This window comes from Salvia splendens, chromosome 18, assembly GCF_004379255.2.
Source record: "Salvia splendens isolate huo1 chromosome 18, SspV2, whole genome shotgun sequence".
NCBI lineage: Eukaryota > Viridiplantae > Streptophyta > Magnoliopsida > Lamiales > Lamiaceae > Salvia > Salvia splendens.
Window position 1 is genome coordinate 10646178 of NC_056049.1, and position 25498 is coordinate 10671675.

Genomic DNA, 25498 nt, shown 5'->3' on the forward strand with positions numbered 1-25498 from the left:
TAAATATTTTTCAAATCATAACCATCCATATTCTTTCACTTTTTTTAAAAAATCCGCCATAACTCTAAATGAGTTTTTATTTCACGAGAAGAGTTTTAACATTGCATTTTAAAATTTTAAAATTACACTTCATCTCATGTGAAATTCCACATTTATCCTTTCAAACAACTAATCCATGTAGTTATAGAGGAAAACCCCAACCAAGCATATATCAATCCATTTTATCTTCCATCGAGTGAACAAGTTAAATTGAGAGAAATATAACTAAGATTGGAAATTAATGCTACAACTTATAAAAAAATTAGAAAAGATTAGTGTATATATTACTTTCTCTATCCTTAATTACTTGTAAGTAGTTTTGTTATCGTTTCTTTCGCCAACACTTATATTTACTCCACTTTTTATTATTTTTACTAATTCGACGACTTCGTATTTTACTTACTCATTTCATTTATATTTTTATTATAATTTATAAATAAATATATAAAAACAGAACAATATTCTATTGATTTTTTTAAATAGTACTAGATCGAACGTATGGAGGATGTAAATCTATACAATTAATGATGTATGCCAACTGTGTCTGTGAGGTACTATGTACAACCAATAAGGAGCTTAATTGTATTTTAACGATAATTTTTAGTACTATTTGGGAATTGTATTATAAAAGACCCTGACTCAACCAAGTACATGATAATTATTGTCTGAAATTGTGAACTCAAATGTCAATAGTTTATAATATATTTCCCCCTCCCAATTTACTTGAGTCGTATTTCATTTTAGATTGTCCCAAATTACTTGAGTCATTTTTTTAGCTAAAAACAAAACATCTAATCTCACATACTTTATTCTTTTACTCTTACTTTATTCTCAATCTACTTTATTTAACTCACTAAACACAATTTTCTTAAATCTCGTATCGAAATGAAACGCCTCAAGTAACATGGGATAGATGAAGTGTATGATTAACATTCTTATTAAGCATCCCAAAATGACGATGTGTCAATCATATATTTTTATCACTACTAATATTACGCGGTGTTCAACTACTCATATTGTAGTATACTTCATCCGTTTGCAAATAGAAATCTTATTTTTTTTGGCACAAATTTTAAAAAATGCTATTTAAAAAAATGGGTGAAGAAAGTTAATATAATATGAGTCTCACTTGTATATATTAGTTTTAGATGATATAAGAATGGAATGAGTTAGTAGAATAAAGTCTCTTTACCATTTATAGTAATTATGAACCGGAAGTCCTATTTACGATCGGACCAAAATGGCAAAACAAAACTTCTATTAGCGGACGGAGGGAGTATTAAGTTGTTATTCAACTACCAAATATTTAATGACACCACAGAATCATTAATATCATTAATTGTATGTAACAATTTATAATTAATTATTTAGTAATGTTGGCACAAGACAGGAAAATTTTCCATAAAAATATCCTATTTCAAGATTGTACCGTGACAATGTTTTTTGTAACTCCTTTGTATATGACACTTAGGGCTTGTTCTGTTTGTCATATAGAGGTCATTTAAATTATGTATCTGTGCCTATCATGTGTTCTATTTGACATACACCATAAATGCACAGCCCTACAAATGGGCTTTGGCCCGTTTCTTTTTGGCCATATAATGGCGTTAGTGTATCGGGGTCTGGCCCTACGATACATATTAGGCTCTAATCAGGGTTTGAGGTAAACCAATAACATTTGCTTTGAACATGCATAGAAAATTGGGGGAATCGTAGCATAACATTCCCAAACCAACACAAGCCCTTTGAACAAATCTGTGCAGAAGAGAAGCGACACTCACCGCAACGAGAGATTTCAGGTGAGTCTGTTCTTTGTTTTGTTTGCATTGATTAATTTTTTCGAAGGCTACAAACCCAATTCGAATTTGTAATTTTGAATTAATCCTCCTACCGGTTCATTCCCTATTTTTTTTTCGAAATCTACAAAACCCATGGAATCTCCCTTTCTAATTGAATAATTTGAATTTGTAATTTTGAATCCAACCCAAGTTTACAATTGAATTGATTAATTCATTTGAATTTGAATTTTTTTGGAGGCTAAAAAACCCTAGATCGTATTGTGGGGAATCTGCCTTTCAGTTAATGTAGCAAACGAATTTATTAATTCATTTGGCCGTTTTCGAATGCAATCCGGTGTTATAGGTTATATGGATTGTAGAATTACGTGGCTGATTCGTTTTGTGCGTCTCGACGTGTGATTTGGGGTTTTTGAATGCAAATGAAACCGCGTAATAGATGTTAATTAAGATGTCTGGTTTAATGATAAAGAATTAAAGATGCTGAATTTTGGTTGAACTCAGTGAGAAAAATGGGAATTTTGAAGTTTTCCACTGCAATGGTGCATAGTTTAATTTTTTCTCATCCAATTGCTTACTTTGAATTTGTAATGTTGAATCCAATCGATTCAAAATATAGTGTGAGAAATATACCAGTATTTCAGCAACTTGTTGTGTGAAAAAAATTAATATTGATGTTGCATCGTGCTAATTGTGATGTAGAGAATTCACAGCTTTGTGGTTATTATTTGAATAATGAAAGGGTAGTTGAATAGTTTAAGCTTCCTTTATTTGAATGATGAAAGATTAGTTGGAATTGAAACTTATTTGTATATCTATGCACAGATGAGGGAACATAAGAAGCAAAATGCTTATGTGAGGCAAATAATTGAGGACATAATTTGGACTCAAACCGTGGCGCGAATTTGTATACTGCACATGATTTTTAGCAAAGTTTCGAAGAAAAGGAGGCGAGCTGAATTTGCGTTGGCTTACGACATTCTGAATCGAGTACCGATGCAGATTCAACGTTTAAACAGACTCGTTGGGGTAACTGACACAGATTGTTTAGTTAATTGTAGGATGGACCGGAATACGTTTGGAAGGTTGTGTTCATTGTTTACAGAGTTGGGAATGTTACGCGTCCGGCGGTTCGTAGGGATAGAAGAGCAAGTCGCCATTTTTCTAGGTGTCATAGCACATCACAAGAAAAACCGTGTTGTTCGATTTGATCATTGGCGATCAGGGAACACAGTTTCATTCTACGTTCATGAGGTCCTTGCAGCAGTATTAAAGTTGCATTCCTTGTTCTTGGTCAAACCCGAGCCTATTCGCGAAGATTGTGTAGATTGGCGATGGAAATGTTTTCAGGTATGTTTTATATTTTAGTAGCGAAGACTATTCTTTTTGGAATAAACTATATATTCAGCATTTCACTACGTGAGTGTGTGGCTACTTCTTGTGCATACAGGGGTGTCTTGGTGCTCTTGATGGCACCTACATTGACGTTTTAGTACCAAACGAGGACAAACCACGGTTTAGGAATAGGAAGGGTCAGATAACAACCAACACTTTGGCCGCTTGCGACAGGCACATGCGTTTCACATACATATTACCCGGCTGGGAGGGATCAGCTGGCGATGCTCGAGTGCTTCGCGATGCCGTAACTCGTCCTCATGGGTTGCGAGTCCCAATAGGTAAATTGACTAGCTTTGAATAAGTTACAATATTCAGCAACATATATCAATTCAAATGGAAAATTTATATTTGGTTAGTTTTTACTAAACTGATGTTGAGTTTTGTCTGGTCTAGGTAATTATTATTTGTGTGATAATGGATATGCGAACAGTGAAGGTTTTCTAACCCCTTACAAGGGGGTGAGGTATCACCTCCAAGATTGGGGTCCTGATGCGCAAATTCCACAAAATGCTGTAGAGCTCTTCAACATGCGTCATACCAAAGCTAGGAATGTAATTGAGAGAGCATTCGCGGTACTGAAGATGCGGTGGGGTATTTTGCGCAGTGCCTCCTTCTATCCCCTCAAAGTTCAAATAAATTTAATTATAGCATGCTTCCTTCTCCATAACTACGTTCGGTCTGAGATGCCAATTGATCCACTCGATGACCTTTTGGACTGCATGCCTGAGAGCCAAGGGGCTGAGGCCGAGGGAGATCATAGGGACAGTGAATACGTTGACTACGTTGAGGCAACGTCATCTTGGAATCAGCGTCGCGATGATCTGGCAAACTCGATGTGGGCTGAAGTGAGTACACCTACATGCAAATCTGTTCTTTTTTTACATGTTTCAATGCTTACATATACTGAAATGGATTCATTGCTTTATTCCATTGTCACAGCGCATATCCACAATGCAGTGATTGCTTATGCGAGTTGCAAGAAGGATAGCTGCTAGCAATGTATTTCGTGTTTGGCAATATCATGTGGGACTATCAAACTTTATCAAATGTTTTCTCTAGTAATCATTAGACTTGTACACCTTCCTTCTGATTAGAAACTTGGTCAGCTTAATATGTCATTAATCTGAACTGATTTTTTTGTGTTTAATAATGTTTTCAACTTGGAACCCTTGTGGGAGTATTTATGTTTTTGTTAGTATAGTCGTTGTTTTTGGGCCAGCCTTAGAGAGTATTTGACTCCAACATATATAAATTTGTCTGAAAAAAAAACAAAAACAAAAAATATGTTCGCTTAAACTACAGGCAACATCCACATACTGAAATACATTCTGATTTGGGTCCACTTTGTACAATTATTTAAAAGTTACATAGGTTCCATAACTAAAAAGATACCCGAAATTTTGTGACTTCAGCCGGTAACAACTCGAACTTGCACATGCTCCCTACGGCGAGATTGTTGTCTGCTACAAATTTGTTCCAACCGTGAATTATTTTCACGTTATCATTTTGAATCTTGACGTAGACATTCCATGAATGATCACCAACCAAAAGATTCACAGATTGAATTTTGTTATGGTCAGCAATGTGGGTTTTCCACCAAATTTCAGGCAAGCACTGCGTCAGAATTTGCAAATGAATATGATTACTTTTTGAAAATGTACAAGTTTTATGCTTCCACAATTGAAATGAGGACAATACCATGATCCGGTCCAGTTGCGACGCAAGAAGGATAATGGTAAAAGAGGGAAGGGTCGGCACCTCCTCAACCCGTCTAACCGGACATCCCGTGTCGTCGTCGTCAGTGGATTCTGATTCACTAAATTCCTCATAGTATGATTTGTCCTTACGCTTGGGATTGTACTCCCAATCTGGAAAGTCTAGAATAAAAAATATACATTATCGCAACCAGATAGTTGAGGACATAAGATCAAAAAGTATTCTAAATAATTTAAAATTCATTTAATAAGCATAGAAACACTTCTAAGATTATGCACCATTAGTTTGAACGAAGATATCGGTCGATGGCATACAACCACTTGCATTGAACCTCATGACCTTGAATTCGCCTTCACCGTGGTAACTGAAAACAACGACGTGTTTCATCCCGAGACTATTAGCAGATACAAATGCATTCCAGTTTTGATCAAAGTAGCTCTCACGACCATCCCTTGTTACGCCCACCACCCATTCAAGGCCATTGAGCATTTGGAGTCTGCAGAGATTAGGTAAGCTACCTCCATGCTCGCACATCCATTCATAAGGAATAACCTTCATGTCAAAAAAGTATGTGTCGTTGTTAGTTTGGAAAGCAAGCCTCGCATGTAAAATACATATGAATTTTCCAACTTACCATGCGGTACAAGCATGACCGTGTAGTCAATGTCCGACAAAACGATGGTTTAATGTGCCTAGGAACCGGAAAGTTAGTGGTTATATGCAAAATAAAAATGTTCGATAATCGACAACAATAAATTACTTACTCCGGCAGCAGTGGCGGAGGAGCTGATGCTGATGCCATTGCATACATGATGTGATTAGAGAATACAGTTTGGTTCCGAAGAGTGATACTTTGGGGGCTTGTACAACATAAGCTCTTCAATATAGCTTTGTGGAGGCTACATCTTACCCGTGAGCTGATTTGACAAAGCATTTTCCAAACAAAATAAATCTGCTCCACCCATCACTATATGAAAGACAACACAGTAGCAACAATGAGCTGTAAAATCATGCAGGAATCTCCTATTATCATGCAGGAATCTACTCTAAACAAGGCTGCGATGGCAGATATGCCCCTCACGAGTCTGATTTGTCTAGTCATTCACGGGCATACAATTGCTTGGGATGGTGATGAAATAACTCATATTTAGCTGACCCTTCAATTGAAGCTTGGACCCAGCAACTTTGGCTTCTTTCATTCCTTCACTTGAAATGGGAACAAAAATCCCTCAACAAGGCTTTTTCTTTTACAAATCAAGCTGGACAGCTGAGGTAGATTCACTGCTGCTATCCTTGATAATCAAAACCAAAGAAATGAACAAGTGGAGCGGTTCCGTGATCCCCATACCCATCCTCGAAGAAGTGGCGGAGGTGCTCACCAAAGAAGTGGGGGTGCCATTCACATGGCCACAATTGTACGAGAGATTTCAGAACCTTGAAGAGAGACACATACTTTTCGACAAGGTAGTCAAAACCAACGGTGTGTATTGGAATGCTAACACCAACGTGGTCATGGCACCGGAGCAAGTATGGAAACCCATTTTGAAGGTAGGTGGATACAATGTTTGTTTTATGTCAGCTTGTTCATTGTAACTCCATGGCTCCGTTGTTCTTGTAGGAAAATAAATTGGCTGCAGCTTATTACTATTGTGGGGACCCCGAATTTCCAAGATTGAGGTTGCTGTTCGGACCGCAAGATATTAAGCAGGAGAGTGCACCACTGATATTCAATATTTCTGACACTACCGTGCCCGTAGAGGATCTCAATCTGATGTTTAAGCCATTAGATGGAGTTGGAATGGCGCCGACCGTGGAGCTAAGCGTGTCCGTCTCTTCTCCTCCCATGCCCAAAGTGCCAAAGATGAAACGCAATTTGTTTGGAGACGGGTTCACGAATGTGGGTAGTCAGTCCAATAACGAGGATATGGACCCGCGTATCGGGAAGAAATACCCCCCAAAGCCGAAGAAATTTCCTCCAAGCAATTTAGGTTCGCCACATGGAAGTTCATGTGGCTCTTCGAACACCCACAAGTATTGACGTTTTATGTTGTATTTGTCTTCCTTCTACTCTATTAAGCTAGGTTGTGTATGTGATCTATCTCGTGTACGTTTTGCTGGAATATCTATGTGGAAATTCAATCAATGAGATCAATATTTGCTGATTAAGGTTTTCCTTCAAATGCAGCTGATTAAGGAATACTAGGAAATCGTTTACTGATTAAGGCAACATAATCCTTCCTACAAAAGATGATAGATAATAATATAATCTACAGACAATTGCAACAAGCCAATGTTGAAGAGGGGCTTCCAAAAAAAAAGTTTCAGACAGAAAATAGGCTTTATAAATTATATCAGGCAAGCCATCGACCTACGCCACCCCTTCACCCGTTGTAGATTCCCCCATCTATCCCGAACCATATTTCGCAAGCACACGAAGCACGAACGCGATACGGTCATCATCCGGCATCCCAAGAAAGAAATCCAACCTTTCCACCTTCTCCAGAATAATCTCCCCTGCATCAAACTTTTGCTCCCTTGTCAGTCCAGGCAAGCGACCTAGTTCAGCAAATACTTCCTTCCGTGCTTTGCTCAGATCGAACTCATAACCAATGCGGAGGGATAAAGAATCCAACCTCACGTTGGTGGCGTCATTGATTTTCCCCAGCAGTTCAATGAGACCATCTATAGAATGGTCAGCCTTTCTCTTTTTCCCACCCGCAGGCCGAGCAGCTTTCTCACGGTTAGTGTTGCCTGAGCTTTCAACCGGAGCATCGGGAGGAGTGCTGGTCTGACTCAGTGGATGAGAAGTGGGCACATCAGTAGAGCCAACAGAGTTGCCAACCTCACCTCCATCGCTTGAGCCTGAGCCGGTGTCCTGAGTGTAAAGCCCATTGACCGCATCCATCAAACCAGTAGCTGATCCCCCAGCAGCCCTATCCTTACCAAAGATGACCTGCCAATGGTCCCAGAATGGCCAGCTCTTATCCCTCATGTAGCGAGCATGAGGGTCTTGCTGTACATACGAATTCGTAACATAACACACACCATCAGAATTGCCAATGTGAAGCAAACATATTGAGTATTATTTTTAAAACTAACTTGAAAACATGATGATATCCATTAGAACGAGATTTGGTACCTTGACAATTTGCGACCACTGATCGTCGTCGCAATCTATCTTGTAGTCGTCGTGGAGGTTGAACCCCACACCGCTACGACTTAAGATGCCACGCAAAGAATTGTAGCATCTTTTCCAGGAAGTGAGCTTCGAGTTAATATGAGGAGTTGCTTTGATGTCAGTGTTGGGGTAATGCTTCTTCAGGGCTTCCTCGAGTCTGCCAAGGTAGCCTGTCCGAAATCCATTATCGGCTTTCCATCCGGTGACAACAAGGTCCTTCAGCGCAACCACAAGAATCTCCTCCTCACGGTATGACCAGGTTCGGCGGGTTCGGTCACCGTTGCCTCTCCTTGACCGTCCAAGGCGGGAATTCACTGAACCACAACAAAATCACCCAATTAAAACTGTAAAGCACTGCAAGATCTAAGAACGAAATGCGAATTCACTGGTGCTTTCAAATAAATTACCAAACGAAATGATGTTGAACCATACGAAAATAAACTCTCTTTTATTCAATTCTGAGATAGCTATATGTACCTTGCGAACTCGGCACATCAGGGGAAGTGAACCTTGAACGCATGTAGTCAGACATCTTCAACTGGACAAAGTGAAAATAGCTTCTGCGGAATTTGCGAGGCGATTCTGGAACACTGAAATGGAAGAGCGGCGGAAGAGAGTTGTAATATATATTCTCCAATTTAGGTTTGGGTATTGTGGTATTTGATTTACAGCAAACCAAACACACGATATATATCACTTGTGCTTTATATAGTGCAAACCAAACAGCTGAAATGAATAACCCAACTTCTAATTTGTGTCATATTTATCTGGCCTCTCCTTATCTACCCTAAATCCTATTGGACAAACAGAACAAGCCCTTATTATAATCGAATTACTACAATTTATTTGGATAAACGGTATAGTATAGATTCAATTTGATCATCGAAGGAGTCAACGTCAGGCGACGTGCCACGTGGCTGAGCGTTATAAATTTGATTTCCAAACTAAAACACACCCCCAAAATATCTCTAAAATTAACAATTGTCATAAATTAATTAATTTATTTCTTTTCAATAAAAGAAAAAGAAAAAACACCTGAATTTCTCGAGCAGATGAAAACGCGGAGCTGAATTTCTTCGGATTGCTTGCTTTCCTCCGAAATTCGTGGAGGCTGCTGAGTTAGCGCGATTTCCGAGTCGGCTCAGAACGATGTCGTCGCCGGACATTGCCGGAATCCTTGACAACTCGAAGGAGCTCGATCGGTTGAGGAAAGAGCAGGAGGAGGTGCTTGTCGAGATCAACAAGATGCATAAGAAGCTGATTTTGTGTGAGTCATTATGGAGCTTTGATTATTATTATTATTATTATTTGCATTTATTGATAATTTGTTTTTTGTGTTTCTCGATTGGACCGTTAAATTTGATCAGAATTGCGAGTTACCTTTTTTACTCACTTGTCTTTAATTGGATATTACGGTTGCCACAATTAAGCGTGGAAAGTGCGAGTTAATGATGATTTTAAGTATGTATTGTTTGTTGTTTCGGTTACAGGCGTGAATTTTAGCTTAGAATAACGCTGAGTTGGAAAGTTTTAGATTCCTGTGTTTAGGGATTGGTGTGAATAAGCTGATTGATAATGAGCTCATGCTTGAAATATTATGTGTGCTTTGTTTAATTATCAGTTTAGCTCAAAATGAGCTTCATATGACAAGGCTATGAGTTGAGTTCAGACGAGCTTTGACCGGGATTGAGAGCCCGGGTTGTTTCTATCTTCGAAAATCTGAAAATGATTAAGTACATAATTGATATTGTGGGAATAGTCTGATTTGGTTGTTCTTATTGCGGACTAAAATTCCCTTGTTATGTTCTATGTTGTCGCGAGTTATATGATCTTAAGTATGTACATTACTTGATTATTTGATCATCCAGTGACTTTAGCATTTGTGGATCATACTTCACCTTTTGTTTGTGCAAGCAGCACCGGAGGTGGTTGAAAAGCCGGGTGATTCTTCACTATCGAAGCTTAAGATGTTATATATGCAAGCCAAAGAACTGTCAGAGAGTGAAGTGAGGTACGTTTTAACAGTGATATTCTTATTTTCTGAGTTTGTAGTTTCAGTTTTCTTATGAACATAAGGACTTTACGTCAAGAGGCCTCTGAAGTTAGTAACTTCATCTTGTATGAATATTCCACTGCTACTACCTCTAATATCCCCCTTCCCTGCACACTCATAGACAAAACAATCTATCTGTAATGACTTTTTCAATGTCTACTACTGATAATAACCACTTATCGAAAAATGCTAGATTTCTCAGCTCTCCTTTATCATTGTTCCTGCAGTATTTCCAATCAATTGTTAGGACAACTGGATGCATTAATGCCTTCTGGAACTCAAGGACAACATCGGAGACGGATAGGTTTGTACCCTTCCAAAAATTAATCTTCAATGGGACTAACTGTTTATGCATCTTTGTCATTCAAGATTTGAGACTGCGGAAACTGTAACTGGTCGGGGAAAGCTAGGCATATCATAGATTTTTTTCAATTGGTAGAAGAAATAAACATGAGTAATAGAGAGAACATGGGAATCAATTGATAAGTTTCTAGCTCACATTTCATATTTGTATTCTATTGTCCATCAATATTACTTAAGAACTTCATGTATCACAGAAGGCAGTGAGCAGAAAAAGAAGAGGGTAAAGGCTGATTCAGAAGTCCCGAGGCTCTCTCCTTCAATGAGAAGTCATCTGGAGTCATTGGCAAGTTTGAAGGGTGAACAAGTATGTGCCCAGCGTACATATTCAATCCCGTTTTCTTATCAATTTTGCGGTCGGCCTCTTGTTATTTTCATGTGAGTCTTACTATGGCATGGACTTGCTAATGCCTCCTGAATTCTTACCTCCAAATGATTTAGGTGGCAGCCAGGATCACTCAAGAGAATTCCGGAAAGGATGAGTGGTTTGTGGTGAAAGTAATCCATTTTGACAAGGAAACAAGAGAGTAGGTTTCCAGCTTTTAACAACTCTATTGAGCAGCTCTGATTTTTATTTACTGGGATTAAACGAAGTTTGGCATTTTCGAGAAAGTACATTAATTTATATTCTGTTTGCATGCCATAATTTAATTTATGTAGATTTGAGGTGCTGGACGAGGACCCCGGTGAAGATGAAGAGAGTACTGTGCAGAGGTAAATGCCTTCCTAATTTTACAGTGTACTCTACTTGACAATTTGAATATTTCTGCATAATAATTGTGTTTTTTTAGTCCTGTACATGGCTGTTACTATTTTAGTTTTATTTTAGATTTCTCTTCTTAGTATTGGAGTTAAATTGGCTCAAGGATTGCTGTTCATTTTGACATGAAAACTAATATCCTTGAAATGCTGTGCAACTTCTTTTGGTCAATTTCTGTAAAGATAGATAACTTAATTTACACGGTAAAATGTTCGTAGCTGTCATGGTTTAAAGGTTGTAATTTGTTTATGCAGGATAAATTTCCATTTGCTATTTTGTACACATGCAAACAACACCATCAACTGTTACACTTTTACAGTGTCCTTTCTAAGAAATTTATTCACGGATTAAGTCAAAATAGTCTTTGTTTAGTAATGAAATTTCTGATTGAATCTTATTATTGAGTTATGAGACATTTACTTTATAACTCTGGCATCTAACAAAATCTGTTTTCTGCTCTCAGAAAATACAAGCTGCCTATGTCTCATATCATACCTTTCCCAAAACGGAGCGATCTGTCGAACATCCCCGACTTTCCTACTGGTAGGCATGTTTTAGCTGTGTATCCAGAGACCACAGCGCTATATAAAGCAACTGTATGCCAGACCCGTAAGGTATTTGTTGGTGCTTATTGATCACATTCCCCTATAAAACAGAGTGAACTAACCACCATTTTTCTCATCCAAACTGCAATGCTCGTGAATTCTCTATTTTGTAGAGGAAAATCGACGAGTAAGTAGTTCTGCACCTCTTTTTTTCCCTCACATTACCCTCTTCTTCAGATGACATGAGATTCTGAACCACCAAACTATGTTTCTTGGCTCTTTGCAGTTATGTTGTGGAATTTGACGATGATGAAGAGGATGGAAATTTACCGAAACGGGTGGTGCCATTCCACAGGGTTGTCGCCCTTCCAGATGGATTTCGTCAGTGATTATATGCTAATTATCATTGTAAAGCGGTGTTTTCTTAGGTTGAGTGAGTGTATGTCTACGTGTGCGAGAGAGAGGCGTTGTGCCTAATGTATCTATTATCCTAGTAGAATCTAACCGTAACTTAAACAGGATGATCACACTGTAGTATTGGAGAGTAATGCAATTTATTTTGCAATTATATTGTGCCAATGCATTGATAAATTTTTTTCTGGTAAGTTCGTTTATGGTGCAAAGCTGACGTCAGGCTCACCGGAATAGTGGTGGCGATCAAGATTCGACGATGAACTCACAGATACAATAGAGATGATCGAGTGATAGTTAGGTAGCTAACTGCCTCGATTAAACGTAACAACTAAGTTTCTCACTGTTTTCTTAGCTGTTGAACGGTCCAGTTGAATAACTGCTCCTGCTCATCGTTGCTGGTTCCGTACACCTTCCCATGCACGCGCAAGCATTGCGTGCACCAAATCTACCCACCTTACAATAAACCTTGACCTCAATGCTTGAAATTTGGGTACACTTTAGTTGGGGACAGTATACGACCCAGATAGGGTTGGAGGGGGGTCTACGAACCCCACCAATGGCCAACGACGACCGGAAAATTTCATTAGTTTTGGTCTTTGAAGGACATTCCAACCCCACGGTGCGTCGGGCGGACTAGAGCGCAACCACTGTGCCTTGTGTTTATTTGTGTGTGTATGATGCGAGAGAAATGAAGAGGGGCGTGATTTGAGTTTTGTGGTATAGAATCAAGAAAAAAATGTGTTGCAGTGAGACTATAAAAAATGTGTTGCAGTGAGACTATGAAGGGAGAGGAAGGACCTACATTGTCAACATACGTTTAAGATATTGACTTGAAATGAATCAAAAATTATGATTGAAATATGTACATGAACCAATTAATAAAATATTATGTTCCTTATCCACAAAAATAGTTTTATCTTCTTATTTTTATTGATCTGCCATAATTAGTTTCACGCTCTGTTCATCTCAAGATAGATGTCACACTTTACTTTTTAGTTTATCCCACAATATATCACGTTTTCTTTTTTGAAAAAAGTTATCTGTCACATTAATTATAAAAATTAATATATAAAAATATGTGATTCTCTCTCCATATTTTTTGTCATTCTCTCTCTTACTTTATCTCTTCAACTCTCATATTTTAACAATTTTGAATTAAAATCTGTGATGTCTACCAATAAACAGGGCCGGACATAGAAATCATCAGGGCTTTTTTATAAATAAAATTTATTTAAACTACAACCATGTACTTATAGTTTAGCTCATTAATAACGGCTGAGAGTTGTGATCAATGTCGAACCATTCTTAAGGGTCGAACTAGAGACCAAATTAGGGCCCTCCATTTTTTTAATCTTGTGGTTAGGATTAATTTACAATTAATTTAATATTTTATTCAATTAAAACATGCTGAGGAGTATTTTTGGAAATCAGTTTATTAATCTCCATCAATTTTTACGCAATCTTCTTCAATTTCCTCGCAATTTACGTTAGATGTATAATCTGCATCAACATCTTCTTCAATCTGCATCGATCTCCACGATCTACCTCAATCGCGATCTGCCTCAATCTGCAATTCCTTCAATTCATGTTCTACCTCCATCACGTTTTGCTTACTCAGTTTTGCTTCCTCAATTCACGATCGTTTTGCAATTGCGTCAATTCACGATCTGCATCGCCGGACAATCGCGATCTGCATCAAATTCTCGATCGATCTGCCTCAGTTTTCGCAATTCCTTCAATTCACGATCTGCCTCAATTGTCATCCATGGAGAATCCCACACGTGAAATTCATCTGCGTCTCGATGGAGTAGGAACGACACCGACAAATTCTGGGGTTAAAGATGGATCTTCATCGACCAATAATGAAGAAGCTAGTATTGGATCAATTCTAGATGATCTACAATATCAAGGAGGCACTCTATTCGATTCAGATTCAGATTCAGAGTTAGAAGGAGAAAGTAACGCAGTTGAAGGTTGTAATTAAAATTTTTTTCATACTATAGTGTAAACAGATTCATAATAAAGTAAAAGGTCGAATTAATGCGTTAACAAACACACTAATGAAGATTTTATCGTAATATGTATGCTGACATGCTCTGTATTGTATGCGATAAATACGACTCATAATGAACTAATCTTTGATTATAACGAAGTAGTAATACAACTGAATAAACTTATATTCTTGTTGAATGAATATGTTTTGTTTTGTTTTGATTTTCCACTAACAGTAGTTTGTATGCGACAATAGTTTGTATGCGATCAATACGACTCATAATGAACTACTGTGTGATTATAATGAAGTATTAATAGAGCCGAATGAACTTATATGCTTGTTGAATGAATATGTTTTGTTTTGTTTTGATTTGATTTTTGTTTTGATTTTCCGCTAACAGTAATTTGTATGCGATCAATACGACTCATAATGAACTACTATGTGAGAAAAGAAGTACTTGGTGAGGGAAATGTATTGTCCATAAGTGAAAAGAGACAGATGATTGAGAATTTTTATGGCTCACAAGTCCCTAGTGAAATAGAAGTTCATCCACCTGATGTTGTCAGCACCAAGGGTTCCGATCGACGTCTTTCCCGCCTTGAGAAACAATTAAGAGAGTTGTCCAAGCCTGGTCGGAAATGTGCCAAATGTGGCGAGGTTGGTCGGCATGATTCAAGGAATTATGACAAGATATAGGAGGAGAAGAAGAAGAAAAAGAGGAAACAACAATGTTGAGGCTTGTTGTTCTGTTCTGTTCCAGTAGTTCTGTTCAATTGTTTATTACTTCAGTGGGATATGTTCTGTACTTCATTCTTTAAGTTCTGTACTTCATTCCTGTAGTTTCTTAATTCATTTACACTTTGAATTTGAATTTGAATTTGTTTAAACTTTTTGCAATCTTAAAGAGTATAGACTAAAGTGTTTTTATAATGGCTTATGTTGTTCTTTATTATGATGTTTTTTTATTGTTGAAGCTGTAAATATTTTAAAAGTTCTATAGTTTAGTTTATTAATTGACATAAAGTAAAATGTCATTATTTCATTTAGTACACAGATAATTTCATTATAGCAATTCAGTACTTCACAGCAACTAGGTTATAGTTAATATGAAAACAGATCATTTGCATTACCTCATCACATGAGGTTATATATAGTTCATAATTAGAGTATGTTACTTCATTATTAGAGTCTGATACTTCAAATTTGTAGTTTGTTACTTCATTCTACCAATTTACTACCCAATGAACTATATCCATTACCCAATGCAGTATTTAAAGCTAATAATGAACAACATTAAAAAGCGTGGTACTTTATTTTCAATTGCTCAAAACAGATGTATGAGTATTACAAAACTTAATCTGCTAAAATCATCATTTCTTGTTCAAATATGCTGCAATCATTTTCTCAACATCTATTACATGGTGTTTGCTTTCCTCCTCGTAGTATGCTGTTGTAACGTGTTTTCTGTTGAAGCTTTCATAGCTGTTATTTGCTAACATCAACGCTGAGCAATATTTGGCCCTCAAGCTCTGGAGCACACCTAAACTTGATTTTTTTAAGCCACAGTTCCAGCAACCTTCACGCTAACCCTTGTATATTTCCATGTGGCGCATTAGAAATACTCCACGGTCTTCAACATTATCAGAAATTCTCCATGGCATTTTGAATCTTTGTATTTTAGCATTGGATATTGTCTTGCACTGTGTGTGAAGACCTGTTTGTGTGAGGAAGTGACAAAAATATGATCTATGCATGTATAAAACAAATATATGTTATTTTTAGTTGTGTATCAATTTCATATGTAAGTCTAATAAAATTCAATCATATGATAAGAATACAAACCAGCGTCTCTGGAATGTCACCATAATTGATGGTGAGATCATTGTTGTTGCCATTTCCAGAGTTATCTAGTACAACAATTCCACTTCTTTTGAAGCAAAAGCAAATACCATAATAATGCTGATTCGCACATATGGGGAAGAAGACCTATGTAATGAAGTAACAGACCACACGAATGGAGTAATAAACTGTGAGAATGAAGTACAATAAAAAAAATTTAGGAAATAGAATATTTCAATTTATAATAATAATATTACTCCATCAAAATATATCATTACTACAGTACTATGTGCATATACTTCATATAATAAGTACAACACTTCATTATCTTAATTTATTACTTCATTTTAGTAATAAACCCTACTGTATAAACAAGTCATTTATATTAGTTCATTATCATAATTTATTACTTCATCTTACCAATTTATTACTTCATTAAAAAGAATACGTAGTTCATTTCAATGTGGAAACAACACAACAGTTAAGTTTAATCCTAAAACCCTAAACCCATGCAACACAGTAAATAGATAGTTCATTTTTAGACTCTGTTACTTCATTATCATGTTTTATTACTTTGTTTTACCAATTTACTACTTCTTAGCTTTATACAGTAGGAGTAGGGCTTTAACTTCATTACTATCTATTTACATGTGCAATAGATTATTACTTCTAAACCTTTTACAAACATCCAGTCAGTGTATATTACTTCATTTAATACATAGATAACTTCATTATATCAATTCAATACTTCACAACAACTAGGTTATAGATAATAGTAAAACAGATTACTTGCATTACTTCATCACATGAGGTTATTATATCATAAATTAGAATATGTAGTTCATTTTTATGTGGAAACAACACAACACTTAAGTTTAATCCTAAAACCCTAAACCCATTCATAAGAAACATTATATCAATATACAACATATCATCCACAATTATAGACAGTTCACTTGGAATACTCTGCTACCTCATTATGATAATTTATTTCTTCATTTTACCAATTTAATTTCTAGGTTTTACCTTCTGGATCTGGAATTTTGTTTCCAGCATCTGTATCGGGCTTCAGATTTGATTGTTTGACCGTCTTTGATTTACCCGACTGCTTGCGAGTATATTTTACTACTATTTTGACAAAAATCATATTCCAAGTTAGGAATTAGATGATGTAAATTAAGACTAAGAACTTTGCAAAGCTTCAAAGGTGTATTACCTTCACCAGAAGATCGACCAAAACGCAAGTGGAGGCCAGAATTTTCGGTCGAACTTTTTCGAGTATCAACCATTTTGAATATGTGGATTCGATGTAGATGCTAAATCTACCGATTTAAATGCTGAACAGATTGATCAAAGTGCTGAATCGTCGATGAATGTCGTTTTTGCCGGAGATGACCGATGAAAATGAAGATTCTTCGTCGGATTTTAGCTAGGTTAGTGAGAGAAGTTTTGAGAGAGAAGAAGTTTACAGCTGAAGACTCGTAAGCGGGACGAGTAAATTTTTGGTGATTTTGATTTTTTACCCTAATTATGAAATGACATAAATACCCCCGCATTGAAGTAAATTGAGTATGCAATGAAGTGCGAAAAATAACCCTTGATTATCTAATCTAATCCATCAAATTTAAGATCTAAGGGCCCAAATTTGGTCTCTAATTCGATCTTTAAGAGTGGATTTGCTATAATGGGACTCTCTCTCTCTCTCTCTCTCTCTATATATATATATATATATATATATATATAAACACTTATTATATTTTGTCAAACACATCTCAAGAATTTAGAAGCTTATAAGCTGTGCTTATACATTGTTATTGTTGGAAAAAGACATCATAAATGGTCGTCCCTCATTCATTGCAGTGGAGTTCCTAGAACATATTTAATGATGTAGAGTTCCTAGTTGTGGTGTAGTCCCAATACTCATTTATTAGTGTACTCAAAGGGTCACAAATCTCCCTATAAATACTAAAGAGATGAGCATGTCTAAAGAATAAGAAAAACATACAAGAAATATTTTCTTTCTACTTCCTACTCTCAATATGCCTTACCAACTTATCTATACCTCTCTCGATTACCATCTTTAAGATGGTATCAGAGCAGGAAATTTCAATTTGGGGACTCAGAGGAATGTCATCATAGTCCCATACCCTTCTCGGCCTTTCCTTCATTATCCCTGCAAAACCAAAACCAAAGATGTCAGATTGTGACACAGAAAATACCAAACCAATCCCAACAGAAACCATGGCAGATTTTGCGGCACAATTGCCGAATTCATGAAATTCATGAATAAATTTGGAAACAAGTCCGAAAACTCCACAAAACAGCTACAACCGCAACTGGAGTCATTAGGAAAGATCAATCTGAAAACCAAACTCAATGGGGATAATTATCCCCTTTGGGCCAATTTGATGGAGAGAGCAATAGGGAGAAAGGGACTGACGTCTCACATCTCTGGAGGTTCAGATACCCCTCCATCCGACGACCCCGGCTACTCAAAATGGCAGCAACGGGATCACATCTGTTTCAATTGGATTATCAGTAATCTCGAAACCAGCCTTGTTAACGAAGTTTCCCAATACAAGACAGCCAAAGACCTGTGGGAAGGTCTGGCTATCACATATGGGAGTGGAGCAGATCCATTCCAAGTTCATGACCTACACAGACAAGCCATGTCAATGAAGCAAGGAGATATGACTTTGAAAGCTCTTTGGAATAAATTCCAAGATTTATGGATTTCAATTGATGCCAGAGATCCCAACCCCATGGACCGCCCCAAAAGCATCGACAAATACAACAGACACATTCAAAGGCATAGGCTATATCAATTCGTTTGGGCCCTGGATGAAAAGTATGACAAGATCAGACGAGAAATTCTAAATCAAGATCCCTTACCAACCGTCCGAAAAGCTTACGGAATGGTGAGAAGAGAAGCGGTCAATGACAAAGTTCTCAAGCAAGAATCTGCCCAATCGGACCAATCTGGAATTGCCACCGGACTTGGCGCGTTTGACCGGAGCCTACCGTTCCACCCACTGGCAACCAAATTCAGCACAAATCGGAAACCAGAGGAAGATAAGAGCAAGTTAAATTGCTCCCACTGTGGAGGAAAACGTCACACAGGAGACGTGCTTTCATCTCCACGGGTATCCTGACTTGTGGCAAGAGATGAAGCGTTCACGACAGAATAGGAAACGCGGCGGTGGCAGTAGCGGTGGAAGGGCAGCGGCGGTAGTTGAAAATGGCGACAGAGCCACCTACACCGACGGAGCGATGGGCGGCATCTGCAACACCTCCAGACCGCCCCCTCCTCCACCTCTGCATCACCTCAGCGGCGGCGGCGGAGCCAGCAACACCCCCACCAGCAGCAAGATTCCGACCAACACAACCATGACATCAATTGCTACCACCAAAAATTGGACATCAGGTAAAATAAGGGTTCCGACAGCAAGTGGAGGCAGTGCAGGTGACCGGGAGGGAATAGGGTTCCGGCCGAAGGAGAGGCGGATTTTGCGAGGGAGGCGGCTAGGGTTGAATGGAGAAGGGGTGGAGTGTTTAATTCACACCTCCCGACCAGTTCTGTTTTATCCCAAAGAGAACCCCATCCGGAAAAAACCTCCCAAATCCCCCCCAGCCAAACCCTTTATTTCACAATGAGCCCCATCCGAAAAATGCCTCTCAAATTTCCCCACAGTCAAACCTTACATTTCACATTAAGCCCCATCTGACCAAGAAATTTCAAAAGGCACCCCAAAATTTTCAAAAATCCAGAAATACACCCCTCAAGTTCGAATTTCATCCTTCCATCCCTTGTTCTAACTCATACCAAGCTCTCTAGCATATTCATCATCCTCAAACATAGGCCAGAAAGACCACCACTGGATTTTTGATTGTGGTCAACCGACACAATGTCTTTTGATGCATCAGATTTTCTCGATATTTCTCAATCCACAAAACATTATGTTCAAACAGCTAGTGGGGATTTAGCACAAGTAGAGGGGGCGGGGACTATCACTCTCTCACCAACCCTTCGCCTCTCAAACTGTCTTTATGTTCTGTCTTTGTCCCACAAACTTTTGTCTGTGAGTCATGTCATAAAAGATCTTAACTGCAAATTACTGATGCAGCCTCGTTTTTGCATGTTACAGGATATCAAGACGGGGATGATAGTTGGGCGTGGCACTGAGCGGCAAGGACTGTATTACGTGGATGAGATAGCCCAACAAAGTACTGCGATGCTAACTCAAGGACTAAAAGACAGACAGATTTGGCTCCTGCATCGCCGGTTAGGGCACCCTTCTATAGGATATCTCCATCTACTTTTTCCTGAGTTAGTTTCTTCTTCACATGTTTTGAATTGTGAAACTTGTGTTTTAGCAAAAAGTCATAGACATTCCTTTAAATTGAACAATACTAGAGAAAAATCACAGTTTGCTTTGGTTCACTCTGATGTGTGGGGACCAGCCCCGATTACTGGGGGACAAGGTTTTCGATATTTTTTGTTGTTCATTGATGATTTTTCTCGTATGGCTTGGATTTATTTTTTGAAAACAAAATCAGAAGTTTTTGAGAAATTCACTAAGTTCTATAGTCTTGTTCAAACCCAGTACAACACCAAGATTCAAATCCTTAGATCCGACAATGGGAGGGAATATGTGAACTCGAAAATGAAAACCTTCTTCACCGAAAAAGGCCTTGTCCACCAAACATCATGTGCATACACACCAGAACAGAATGGGGTAGCCGAGCGAAAAAACCGATACATTCTTGAAATCACCCGTGCGCTCCTAATCGAGTCTAACATTCCTAAATCCTTTTGGCCAGAAGCTATCGCAACAGCCGTGTACCTCCTCAATCGTCTTCCCATAGGAATCCTAAACTTTAAAACCCCCCTAGAGGTCTTTTCTTCCAAACACTCGACACCTACTTCTCTCAACCTCGAACCCAAAATTTTCGGTTGCTCCGTATTTGCTCACATACCCAAAAATGATCGTGACAAATTCTCACCATGTGCAGTAAAATGTGTCTTCTTGGGTTATGGGAAAAATCAGAAAGGGTATAGATGTTATGACCCGTCAACAGATCGCATGTATGTTACTATGAATTGTGACTTTGTTGAGAATGAATACTTCTATAGCCAATCTAGCGGTCAGGGGGAGAGTGAGACGGAAAATCCAAACAGTGACGCACTAAATTGGCTACCTCTGTGGGGAGAAACCATTCAGGGGGAGGATATTCAGGGGAAAACCACCAAACTACCTCACCAGACCAAAATTCTGTCATAGAAATCGGTCCAACAGAGGAAGTTAGCAGTACCACCGGACAGTCAAATCCACAGGAACATAACATGCCGCTTCAGGACACTGCCAAGCTATCTGAACAGTCCTTGAATCCTGAGGTAAAAGCTTCTAATCCTAATGTTGGTACCCTTATTGAAACCACTGACAGTGACAGGGGAAACGGAAGTGATACAAATGAGCCACCGACGGAACAAGAGACAGGGCACGACAGATTGCCCCAAAGAAGTACAAGGGGCATTCCTCCTCGAAGATATTCGCCAAACTGGAAAGGGCGGAAATCGAGATACAGTGTTGCAAATCTCACCCAGGGACACCTTACCGAAATGGCTAAGGCATTCGAAGTTGCACTTTATGACGAAGAGATTCCGCAGTCCTTCGAGGAGGCAATAAAACACAAGCACTGGAGGGAAGTCATGAAGAAGGAGATTGATGCCTTAATGAAAAATGAAACGTGGGAGAAGTGTACTCTACCTCCGGGAAAAAAACCAGTAGGATGTTGGCGGATCTTCACCATAAAAAGGCGTGCAGATGGTTCAATCGAGAGATACAAGGAAAAATTGGTTGCTAAGGGATACACTCAGGTGTATGGAGTAGACTACGAAGAAATTTTCTCCCCTGTGGCCAAACTAAATACAGTAAGAACACTTCTATCTGTAGCTGCATGTAAGGAATGACCATTATACCAGTTTGATATTACTAATGTCTTTCTCCATGGAGAACTCGAGAAAGAAAATGAAGTCTACATGGAGGTCCCCTCAGGTTTTTGTGAAGAATTTGGAAATGGACAAGTGTGCAGACTGAGGAAGACTCTTTATGGGTTAAAGCAATCCCCCAGAGTGTGGTTTGGAAGATTTTGCCAGGCAATGTTCAAACATGGCTTCAAACAGAGCCATTCAGATCACACACTATTCCTAAAGAAGAGAAACGGTAAAATGACATGTCTAATAATCTATGTTGACGACGTGATCATAACAGGAGATGATGCCGAAGAGATCCAAAATCTAAAGGAGAATCTTTTCAGGGAGTTTGAAATGAAGGACTTGGGAGCTTTAAAATACTTCCTAGGAATTGAAGTGTTGAGATCCAAGCATGGAATATTCCTAAGGCAGAAAAAGTATGTACTTGACATGCTAGCAGAAACGGGCCTACTGGACTGCAAGCCTGCTGAAACTCCAATGGTTCCTAACCATGGTTTGAAGATTGTGGATGGAGCTAAGCCTACAGACCGTGAAAGATATCAACGGTTAGTAGGTAAACTTATCTATCTTTCTCATACTAGGCCTGACATCACATATGCAGTTGGAGTTGTCAGTCAATTCATGCATCAACCTCATGAAGACCATATGGATGTTGTCATAAGAATTGTGAGATATTTAAAGGGAACAGCCAGTTATGGGGTATTCCTAGAAAGAAAGAGAGATTTGGAAATTGATGGATACACCGATGCAGATTGGGCAAGCAATCCAGTCGACAGAAAATCCACTGGAGGTTATTTCGGCTTTATTGGGGGGAATCTGGTCACTTGGAGAAGCAAAAAGCAAAAGGTTGTAGCATTATCAAGTGCAGAAGCAGAGTTTTGAGGGATCAGAAGTGGTCTGATAGAAATACTTTGGCTTAGGAGGTTGTTAACAGAAATCGGCTTTCCTCCTTCACGGAAAAGTCAACTTTTCTGTGACAATAAAGCTGCGATCAGCATTTCAGAGAATCCAGTACAGCATGACAGAACGAAACATGTCGAAGTTGATCGTCACTTCATCAAAGAAAAACTTGAGAGCGGTATCATCGAATTTCCATTCGTCCGATCTGAGGAACAACTTGCAGACATACTAACCAAGGCGTTGTGTCCTAAAGTCTTCAAAGAATTTCTGGGCAAGTTGAGTATCGCAGATACCGTTGCTCAACTTGAGGGGTAGTGTTGGAAAAAGACATCGTAATGGCCGCCCCTCATTCATTGCAGTGGAGTTCCTAGAACATACTTAATGATGTAGAGTTCCTAGTTGTGGTGTAGTCCCAATACTAATTTATTAGTGTACTCTAAGGGTCACAAATCTCCCTATAAATACTAAGGAGATGAGCATGTCTAAAGAATAAGAAAAACATACAAGAAATATTTTCTTTCTACTTTCTACTCTCAATATGCCTTACCAACTTATCTATACCTCTCTCGATTACCATCTTTAAGAGTTATGCTTTCCAATATATATGATCATTGTGTTTTGTCGTTGAAAATAATAAAATGAGAACCTGCTAACAAAATATACTCTGTAGTGCGTGATAAGCAGTTAACAATCAAATAATTTTGATAACGTCTTGTGACACAATAAAATTAGTGTAACCGCCAGAATCCTATGTTCTTAAGGAGTTAGTGACACAATAAAATATATCTTAATCTTTTTTCTTAATGTTACTTTTAAAATGACTATTAATGTTACTTTTAATTCTTAGTGATACTTTGTTCTTTAATGTATAAGTTTTTGTATGAAAAACTTATTATTCAACCATAGCCAAAATAAATAATAATATAACCGCATGTAAATTTATACACTACTATTTGAATGTGGATATCAGTTACGAAAACATCACCCAAATATATACTCCATAATTCAGCGTATGGCATATAGAAAACATGCTATGATTCAGCCATGGTTAAAGGATTCTGGCGGTTACACTAATTTTATTAAATAATGATTTTAATTGTAAATTAATAGTCATTTTAATTGTTATTGATTAGCAAGATAAATGCATTTTTATTTCTATGATATATGGTGAGGTTTTAAAAATTGTTAGGGATCTTCAATTTTACCATAGGTTTTAAAAATTGTTGGGATCTTCAATTTTTATATATAAATATATATTCTTTCATTGTGGAATTATCTTTCAATACAAACATTAGATAAATTTCATTATTGTTTCCTCAAAGAATTCAAGAGGCCGACAACAAGAGCTCTCCTGCAAAAATATATGGAGACAGAGGGTGTGGAGATATAATCCTATGTGAGAGAGTGAAACTCAAAGAGCCAAAGATGTGAGTCGAAGGTTGTGGAGAGAGAGTCATATGAGAGAAGGTGAAAGGAAAATATTACTTTTAAATCTTATTTTGAGGATCATGTTATGTTTGAGTGATATTAGTCCATATTTAAGTTTTTTTTCTTCTTAATGTACCTTTGTTATAGTTTTTTTAGTTTTGTTTTAATTTTTTTTATCTTAGCTATAATATTTTTTTACAAATAGAATAAATCATAGAAACTGACTATCTATAATATATTGAAGTTAGTGCATGGCATAGTCATCTCGAACTTCATAGCTTCCGCAAATTTCATGCAAAGAGAACATCCAAAGTAAACGAAATGGCAAAAGGAAGCAAAGAAGACGTAGAGTATAAAATATCACATTGTTTTTGCGTACATGTATAAATATTATTTGAAGATTGGGAAGGAAAACAAAGCTGAGGTAGAGTTAGTGATAAAGTCATGCGAGATAAGGTGAAAGGAAAATTGCCCTTTAAAAAACTTATTTTGAGGATCATGTTTTGTTTGAGTGATATTAGTCCATATGTAAGCTTTTTTCTTAATATTAGTTTATTTTATTTTTTGTTAGTTTTATTTTAGTTTTTTTGTCTTAGCTATAACAATTTTTTACAAATAGAATAATCAAAGAAACTGACTATCTATAATATTTTGAAGTTAATGCATTGCATATTCATCTCGGACTTCGTCACTTCCACATATTTCATGCAAAAAGAGCCTCAAAAGTTAAATGAAATGGCAAAAGTTGCAATAGGGTATGCATTTGATTTTTGTTTGAAATTATTACATGTAGATGGTGAAAAACTAATATATAAAAATAGGACTCATAATCCACTAACTTTTTCAACTCACTTTCCATTACATTTCTTAAAACCCGTGCCGGGTCAAAGTGAGACAAATTTTTGGGGACGGAGGTAGTATTTTTTTAAATATGAATGTTCTTTTTATATAAAAAACGTTTTAATCAATATATGTGCTTTTGTTGTTGTAATATAATTTTAAATATTATACTAATTGCATTGTTGGTTTTAGTATTCTACTTATAGTACTCTAAATTGAGATTATAGTTATTAGTTGTGATTAA

The 25498-nt window shown here is 37.5% G+C and overlaps 5 protein-coding genes across 6 annotated transcripts; 3 read left to right on the forward strand and 2 right to left on the reverse strand.

The window, feature by feature from the left end:
* Positions 1–1613: 1613 nt before the first annotated feature.
* Positions 1614–4399, forward strand: LOC121775882. The gene is made up of 5 exons (XM_042172962.1): positions 1614–1838; positions 2661–3185; positions 3286–3511; positions 3627–4078; positions 4173–4399. The coding sequence occupies exons 2-5, from the start codon at positions 2661–2663 to the stop codon at positions 4191–4193; spliced, it is 1224 nt and encodes a 407-aa protein (XP_042028896.1). The 5' UTR covers positions 1614–1838; the 3' UTR covers positions 4194–4399.
* LOC121775885 lies at positions 1850–7115 on the forward strand. Its single transcript, XM_042172966.1, has 3 exons — positions 1850–2138; positions 6138–6497; positions 6568–7115. Exons 2-3 carry the CDS (start codon positions 6162–6164, stop codon positions 6985–6987), a joined length of 756 nt encoding a protein of 251 aa, XP_042028900.1. The 5' UTR covers positions 1850–2138; positions 6138–6161; the 3' UTR covers positions 6988–7115.
* LOC121775886 (putative B3 domain-containing protein Os03g0621600) lies at positions 4520–6202 on the reverse strand. Its single transcript, XM_042172967.1, has 3 exons — positions 5228–6202; positions 4932–5110; positions 4520–4847 (listed from the first exon to the last, which is right to left on the reverse strand). The coding sequence occupies exons 1-3, from the start codon at positions 5505–5507 to the stop codon at positions 4614–4616; spliced, it is 693 nt and encodes a 230-aa protein (XP_042028901.1). The 5' UTR covers positions 5508–6202; the 3' UTR covers positions 4520–4613.
* Positions 7116–7138: 23 nt separating the features above from the next.
* LOC121775883 lies at positions 7139–8941 on the reverse strand. The gene is made up of 3 exons (XM_042172963.1): positions 8605–8941; positions 8089–8441; positions 7139–7962 (listed from the first exon to the last, which is right to left on the reverse strand). The coding sequence occupies exons 1-3, from the start codon at positions 8657–8659 to the stop codon at positions 7354–7356; spliced, it is 1017 nt and encodes a 338-aa protein (XP_042028897.1). The 5' UTR covers positions 8660–8941; the 3' UTR covers positions 7139–7353.
* Positions 8942–9116: 175 nt separating this feature from the next.
* LOC121775884 (SAGA-associated factor 29 homolog A-like) lies at positions 9117–12413 on the forward strand. Of its 2 annotated transcripts, none has more exons than XM_042172964.1 (9): positions 9117–9394; positions 10045–10138; positions 10408–10484; positions 10738–10847; positions 10982–11067; positions 11201–11254; positions 11764–11914; positions 12019–12032; positions 12132–12413. In XM_042172964.1, exons 1-9 carry the CDS (start codon positions 9277–9279, stop codon positions 12232–12234), a joined length of 807 nt encoding a protein of 268 aa, XP_042028898.1. In that variant the 5' UTR covers positions 9117–9276; the 3' UTR covers positions 12235–12413. The 2 variants fall into 2 exon arrangements, with proteins under 2 accessions (XP_042028898.1, XP_042028899.1); XM_042172965.1 differs by having other exon boundaries at positions 9118–9394; positions 10741–10847.
* Positions 12414–25498: the final 13085 nt, after the last annotated feature.

Coding starts and splice junctions, on each gene's coding strand:
- LOC121775882 (XM_042172962.1), top strand. CDS start 2,661: ATGAGGGAACATAAGAAGCAAAATGCTTATGTGAGGCAAATAATTGAG. Junction 3,186..3,285: donor GGCGATGGAAATGTTTTCAG/GTATGTTTTATA, acceptor TTGTGCATACAG/GGGTGTCTTGGTGCTCTTGA. Junction 4,079..4,172: donor CAAACTCGATGTGGGCTGAA/GTGAGTACACCT, acceptor CCATTGTCACAG/CGCATATCCACAATGCAGTG.
- LOC121775886 (XM_042172967.1), bottom strand. CDS start 5,507: ATGAAGGTTATTCCTTATGAATGGATGTGCGAGCATGGAGGTAGCTTA. Junction 5,111..5,227: donor TATCTTCGTTCAAACTAATG/GTGCATAATCTT, acceptor TTTTTATTCTAG/ACTTTCCAGATTGGGAGTAC. Junction 4,848..4,931: donor CGCAACTGGACCGGATCATG/GTATTGTCCTCA, acceptor ATTCTGACGCAG/TGCTTGCCTGAAATTTGGTG.
- LOC121775885 (XM_042172966.1), top strand. CDS start 6,162: ATGGGAACAAAAATCCCTCAACAAGGCTTTTTCTTTTACAAATCAAGC. Junction 6,498..6,567: donor TATGGAAACCCATTTTGAAG/GTAGGTGGATAC, acceptor TTGTTCTTGTAG/GAAAATAAATTGGCTGCAGC.
- LOC121775883 (XM_042172963.1), bottom strand. CDS start 8,659: ATGTCTGACTACATGCGTTCAAGGTTCACTTCCCCTGATGTGCCGAGT. Junction 8,442..8,604: donor TGATGTGCCGAGTTCGCAAG/GTACATATAGCT, acceptor GTTGTGGTTCAG/TGAATTCCCGCCTTGGACGG. Junction 7,963..8,088: donor AGTGGTCGCAAATTGTCAAG/GTACCAAATCTC, acceptor TCGTATGTACAG/CAAGACCCTCATGCTCGCTA.
- LOC121775884 (XM_042172964.1), top strand. CDS start 9,277: ATGTCGTCGCCGGACATTGCCGGAATCCTTGACAACTCGAAGGAGCTC. Junction 10,485..10,737: donor ACAACATCGGAGACGGATAG/GTTTGTACCCTT, acceptor CATGTATCACAG/AAGGCAGTGAGCAGAAAAAG. Junction 11,068..11,200: donor TTTGACAAGGAAACAAGAGA/GTAGGTTTCCAG, acceptor TAATTTATGTAG/ATTTGAGGTGCTGGACGAGG.